At 36.8% G+C, this 7,157-nt stretch overlaps 1 protein-coding gene across 1 annotated transcript in view; it reads left to right on the plus strand.

The window, feature by feature from the left end:
- LOC103799451 (tolloid-like protein 1) overlaps positions 1 to 3,760 on the plus strand; it is a gene marked incomplete at its 5' end in the record, with an annotated part of 71,899 nt that extends 68,139 nt beyond the window's left edge. Inside the window, 2 exons of the mRNA XM_009071773.1 lie at positions 1,306 to 1,556; positions 3,501 to 3,760. Coding sequence (XP_009070021.1) covers positions 1,306 to 1,556; positions 3,501 to 3,635 — 386 coding nt within the window. The remainder of the gene's footprint in view (positions 1 to 1,305; positions 1,557 to 3,500) is intronic.
- Positions 3,761 to 7,157: the final 3,397 nt, after the last annotated feature.

The following is a 7,157-nucleotide window of genomic DNA, read 5'->3' on the forward strand; positions in this document are numbered from 1 at the left end:
AAAAGGCAGATGGAATTATCTGCTGACTTAGTTATAGAAATTGAATCTAAACTTGTGAATCTCAGATTTTTTTTCAAACTCATTTGCACTTGATGTTTTTGTGGGTTCTGTAAGGGATGATTTTTTCTTGATGAGAAACCAGAACTAAATTATGATGTTTGCATTGAAATCTTTGTACGTGTAAAGTAAACAAAACCTCCATCCATCTTTTGTAAATGTAATAAGCAATACATTTTTTAAGTACAGTTTTCCATTATTTCTTGGTTACGTTTTAATAGCACTTTTCAGTGACAGATGCATAAGACCTATATATTTAAGTTACTCTAGAAGCTGAGTTCACTGGCTGTTCAGGATAGAATAGTTTTAAGTATAGATTATGAAAATATTTAGAAATGGTATTTACTGTATTTATTGTATTTATTGTATTTATTTTTAGCTCTTTGCATTTTCAGCAATTTTTGTTATCCAGAAAACTGATTGCATTTATTTGACTGTATTTGAACAGCTTATTCAACTATGCAGTCAAGCAAATTCATATTTAAATTATGAACTCTTTGAGCACTTAGAAAAAAGCTCTAAAACCCCACATACATTCTGCTACTGTGGACAAATAGAGATTTATGCTGAAATAATGGTTTTGGCAGAAGGCAAGGATCTCCTGCCAAAGGCCTGCCTCAACAGTGGGCTTTCAGCTACAAGACTTTCTCTTGTAATTGCAGCTTTCTCCCAGCCACACTCTTTTGCAGAAAAAGGCCTGTTCATATCCATGACCAGCACAGCAAACAAGGTAGTGAATTTGGCAGTGGTGGTTAGAATTGAGCTGACTCTCCCGGCACCACGGTATCATAAAAGCTGACACTCCCGTGAAACACTAGATTTTAGCACTTAAGAGCTGACTACGTGTGTGATAGAGCTGTTCCTTCCCTGTCACTTGTGAACTGTGCCTTTATCCCGTGTGGAATTGCCACCACTTAGAGCACCTGTCTTGCTGGCCACAGGCATCTCTCAAGATCTACCCAAAGACACCTGTACTGCTTGAACCACATTCCGTATAGCTTTGGTATTCCCTGTCTTTGTCTTTCACTTGAAAAGTATGAATTATGTTCAAGTCTCTGTAGTTTTAAAACAGAGTTTATGTAAGAAAAACTCAGAATGATGCATTTGTATTCCTACTCTCAGCTTGTTTGGTTAACCCTTTTGTGGCAATAAAATGCACTCAGGCTGAATAAGACTGGACATCTGTGAAAAGAAAACACTAATTTGCACTGAATAAGCTGCTGCTTCTTTTATTTTCCCTCTGTTTAGATTGTGGTGGTCGGTTGAAAGCTGAAACCAAGCCTAAAGATCTGTACTCGCATGCTCAGTTTGGCGATAACAACTACCCGGTTCAGGCAGACTGTGACTGGCTCCTGGTGGCAGAGCGTGGCTATCGAGTTGAGTTAATGTTTCAGACTTTTGAGGTTGAAGAAGAGGCAGACTGTGGTTATGATTACGTGGAGCTCTTTGATGGTCATGATAAGACAGCTGTGAGACTTGGTCGATTTTGTGGATCTGGGGTAAGTAACCAGGTACAAAACTTTTTCTTTTATTTCCACAACAAAAAAGATTAAGAAAGACAGGGCAGAGGAAGGAAAGGGTCAAGAAGGGATAAAGTTCAGTTACTACAACTTATAATGAAGATACTAGATTAGCTGCTTCTGATTAGTTTTTTTATATAAATTTGCAGGTTTGTAGTACAATCATTCCCTTGAAATACTTTCAGCAATTAATATTCTTACCTATTTTTTGATTTAAGTCTTGTTATGTTAGGTAAAGCTACCTTTTGTTTTGTTAAGCAAAAGGTAGCTGGCAGTGAAGCGTTTATCAACACCCAAAAAAAGTGAGCATCTGTTTCCCTTACATAGAGAGAAATGCACCAGTGCTGAAAATTATCATATTAAATTCTTTCAATTTAAATGAAGGAGTCACATTTTACAGTGTGAGGAGCAGTTGGGAAGCATTTATAGTATGCTCGTCTACTACTTAAATTTGATTTCAGGGTAAAAGATTTCCTAAACTGGGTGATTAATATCGGCCTTAAGAAAACACTGAAATCCTATATGCATCTCTGACATGTTTTATCTGTCAGACATAGAGGAAATTGTCCAGATGATATCCTGAAAAGTCTGTATCCTATTTCTCCTTTTAGAATTGCGTTGGTCTTTTGGCTGCTGGTCTTGCAAAAACTGGTGCAATGGTCCCACAAGGCCCCATCAGTTCCTTATATGTGTGCCAATGCATGCACACTTGCATACATGAGACTCTACATGAGATGACAGGAGCTCTTAATTAGCCATGTGTCACTTTTTTCAGCCACCATGCTGGATCAAACATCCTGGTTATTCAGATGAGTTACCTGTAAGCTGGCTTAAACCCTTTTAGTGCATTTTGGAACACTTAAGGATACATGAAAATGTACTTCTGCTTGAACTGTAGTGAATGTATTCTAAGAGAAATACTACAACTCAGCCTAGCATCTACTGGCTTACACAAAACAATACTTCTATTTGCAAGTTGCCCTATTTTACAAGTAGGAGGGCAGCAAACTGCAGAATGGACCAACCTTGGGTTGAATGATTTTTTCTTTTTTGGAGTCAGGGTGGGATGGTTGAGTTTTGTTACTGTTGGTTTGCTTTGCTTCTGGTAAGATGTGAATAAATAGCTTCAGAGGCTACATAGGAAAAATAGAATTAAATAGAAAAGTGATTGAAAGCAAAATGATCCAAACTGGAGTGGGAAAAAGGCACTATTATATATTACCACCTTCTCAACATTAGAAGAAGGATTTGGTAGGTCAGCTGACACTTCTAATCAATGTGCAACAGACTATCAGGAGGGCTATGAAGAATAAGATAGAAAATATGTACAGGAATCTGTTGTTTATCTAAATTTAGAATATTGTATATAGTCCTGCCCAGTCACTTTCTTGTCTCCAGCAGAACTATAGAAGACCTCTGGGAAGGGCAAAAGAATTAGGAGCTTTGTATGCTTTGTCTCATGAGAAAAGAGTGCAGAGATATTTCATACAAATTGCAGAAGTTAAATCAGATTCAGAAACTATGATGCCACATTTATTTAGGTTGTGTGGAAAGCTGCTTTTCGGGCCCAGAGCTCAAGATGGAAAGAGGGCACATATGAATACAAAAGCATAATGTTATAAAACACAATTTCAAAACTTCTGCTGTCAGATAAAAATTCCAACATCATGATTTAAGCTGACATCCATCTTTAGGAGTTTAGGTTATTTCCTCAGTCTACCTCAAAAATTCCTACCCTATAACTGAGAGCTGAATGAGATAGAAGTATTCTGTTTGGTGATGTCAGATGACATCATCTGAGACAGAGTGGAATTCCTCAATGATGCACCGCAGGAAAAGAGAAATATTCATAAGAAAAAAAAGTGAATGAAGGGGATGAATAGACAGTGGACAGATAATGATTTGTTTATTCATTTATTTTAGCCACCAGAAGAAATTTTTTCAGCAGGGGAAGCTCTTTTACTTCACTTTCACACTGATGATACAATCAACAAGAAAGGATTTCATATACGATATAGAAGTATAAAATATCCAGATAGTGTGCACACCAAAAAATAACACAAGAACCTCTATGCCAGAAAAGGAGAGTGAGAAAGAAAGAACGCACAGTGAAAAGGAAGGAGGGCGTGTCATTTTTTGAAAAAAAACTCAAGTTATTAGCACAAATGTTTTATGTAAGTTCAGTTGAAATACCGACTGAAATAAAATAAAAGAAGAAAATCACCTATCCCAGTAGAATAGTGAAGATGATGATGTGCAGGCTCCATACTTGACAGTCTCTGCAAAGCTTGTGAAAGGACTTTGCATGCAGGGAGAACATAAAAGCTTTTGTTCATGGTTCGACATTTGCTAAAGCTGCGTGTGGATTCAATCAGTTGCATTCAGGGGAAGTGACCCTGTAGACCGTTCTTCCTTCTGACAATTGTATGGTGTCCAGGAGGGAAAAAAGTTCTTTTAGGTCACACATACAAAATGCTGTCTTTACATCTAGTTGCTTTGACTTTGTATCCTGCATACAGTGTGTAAAAGGACTTTTGAAAGAAGATATGAAATGGGAAGGTCTTCCTGCATCATTCTGTATTTTTTATAAATTAATCTGTCATATCAGGTTATCAGTGTTTTCAAACTGGAAAATCCTCCTTCTGAAGTATAACTGATCTTTAGAGTATTTTGTTTTACTAATGACTGAGAAGTCTGAACTGTTATATCAGTCAGCACTAGTGACCAATCACTAGTTGACTGAATTTGAACAGTGTAAGCATCTGAAAATGTTTGGTTTACTGGTCAAGTAAGCTGTCTCTGATGATGTGCTCTTATTTTGCACTGAACATAGAAAGAGACTGAGATGAAAACCGGTGCTGAATCAAAATCAGTATCCGTGAGAAAGACAAATAGTCAAGGATCCCCTGAAACTTCTCTGAGTTTGTTTTCAGCAGTACATTTGGAACAACTGCTAAGCTTTATTTCTTCGGACCTCTGTGAATGACCTATTTGCCTGGTTCAGCTACTCAGAAATGAAGCTGCAGTAGGATCCAAGAGGGAAGTTGCTGAAAGAGGGTTTTTTTTCTGGGAGAAAGAATATATGTGATGGCAAAAAAAGCAGAACAAAATAACGGCTCGAGGATTTGTGATCTCAAGAGTGAATTCCTATGGTGCTATTCCATGAACATTAAAAACAAAAACAAACCAAGAAGTTTTAGACTTTTGAGCCAACAGTTTGCAGATCATGAATGTCTCGCTATACCTGGCTGCATCTGGACAAGGAAGGCTTTACTGCTCCGAGGGAAAGTGGTTGCAATGGCAGCGCTATTCCTGTGGAACAACTACTACTATTGCCTTAGAATCCTCGCACACGATCAGACAGATCTTCCTGTAGATACACCTCTAATTTGATAAATAATTTGACAACTCGAACATCTTAGCGTACACTAACAAAAGGATGTTCAACTGAAAGCCCCATCTGCAGAGTGAGATCATCTGCTGTAAATACAGTGACCTGCTTTTAATGTAGAGATATGTTATGTTTAGAACTGAGATATTCTATGTGCTTTAGGCCATACGTGGCTTTAGTCATAATGTATATGCATTATGTAATTATTGTATGAATGAGTGCTCCAGGGGAGTGAGAGGTGTATGGGTGAAAATGGAATTGTTTCTTTATGTGCCAAGTTATATCAGGACCCTGTTTGACTGTAGCAACTTTTCTTTAAAGGCTTCATAGACAGATAACAAGGACTTCTAGTTGGCAAAAATCAAGTTTAAATGAAGTATTATGTTTCACTTACAAAAAATATTATTTTGATATCCTTTGATGTAAGTTGCTACTCAGATTAGCTTAGTTTTTGTTTCCTTATTATGAACTATTGGCACTAATAAATCTGACCTTTTTTTATAAAAATAAAACCCAAATGTCTGTATAGGTGTCTTTGATTGTCTTAACAGCATTGTTACTGTTCATATATGTTTTCCTTTCCTGGCAGTTTATGTGTGTGAAGTTCAAAAACTCAATTTCTGTATTTTTATAATGCTGCTCCACTGTCTTTCTGTTTGATTCGTTTTTCAGGGTGTTTGCACAAGAAGTGAACTACAAACATTTTCTCCTAGGTCTTTTACTCAAAATTCAAACAGAGAAATTAATGCAGTTAAAAAAAGAAAATATGTATTCTTAGTGTTACATATTCTATCAGCAGAGTGGAATTCCAGTGTTTGAATTTCTGACAGGAAAAGCAAACAGTAGCAGAAGCAGTCTGCCTGGCATGGTTAGTCAAAAGGAGTTGGGAAGTCTGAGGCTGAGAGCAAAAACAGTTTCCATGTTATCTTTTTTTCCATTTTTCTCTTCCAATCTCCTCTTAATATTATCTCACTTCTATTGCTAAAGAAAATATTTTAAGTTTTCTTTTTTTTCTAAATTTGGCTTACTTATTCCCCTCAGGGTTACTTTAACAAACACGGGGTTGAGCCAAGATCATTATTTTGGGAAGGTTTTTTGTTGTTGATTCATACAGGCCCCTGTATACATCCTACTGTCCTATGTTAAATAGTGCAACTGGAGTGCTTAGAGAAGAGCTTAGACTGGGTAAGCTGAGGGTGACACCATGTAGTGTATTTCCAAAACCCTGTGGCAGGTGATTCTTTGTGGTCATATCAAAATATTGCTTTTGAGCACAGCATGTCTGGGATTATTTCACATGGAATACATAGAAGTCAGAAAATAGTAGTTGTCATAACTTTGAATGCAAAGCTTGATTTTATTTCTCTAATTGCTTATTCCTTTGTAGATCCCACATGCTTAAGAGTGGTGAAAATGTGGAAGATGTTCTAAATTATTATTTTGATGGTTAATGGACCATATGGATCATATCTTTGCATTGGCCATGGTCCTAGTCAGGGCCTCATGGTGCTATCAGATACTATTAAAAGCTATTTCTAAGTCCTAGGAGGCTTTTCCTGATGTAATGAAAATGACATATGGAGTGAACTCCTCCTTTAGTGGAAGTATGCCTTATAAATAGCCTAACAATAAGAAAGTAATGAAAAAAATCATTTATTTTGATGAAATAGTGGAAAGCAATATGGGTTATCAAAAAAAAATCTTTGAAATGGAGAAATTTGTTCACAACATATTCATTAAAGCTTTTGCCTGCAGGGCAGTCAACAAAACAAGGCACAAAATCCAATGCACTGGAATTCCAGCCTTGAGGCCTGGTTACAGTACACTTACTGGCAACAGTCCTAACAGGGTGAAGACTATACTTATTCTGCTTCCTATTTGACACAAAATTTCTTGACTGTGGCAAAGCTGCTAGATTTAAATGAATTTTCCTGTAACACAGAGTAAAGTTTTCTTCTCAGCTACGCAAAGAGCTGCTGACATGTGCTGGGTATTACTCTTTAATGTTGTTAAATTCAACATAAAGTGTTACGTTGATGGAATATGCTGGTTCTGTGTGATTGACTGTCTCTTGGAAGAATTTAAGTGTGTAGCAGACCAAATTCCGTGATGAATATGCTCAGATAAGTTGGAAGGTATGTTTGTGAGAGGCTTTGCTTCTCTCCTTAAAAAAAAAAAGATAAAAAAGA

This window comes from Acanthisitta chloris, unplaced genomic scaffold, assembly GCF_000695815.1.
Source record: "Acanthisitta chloris isolate BGI_N310 unplaced genomic scaffold, ASM69581v1 scaffold12333, whole genome shotgun sequence".
NCBI lineage: Eukaryota > Metazoa > Chordata > Aves > Passeriformes > Acanthisittidae > Acanthisitta > Acanthisitta chloris.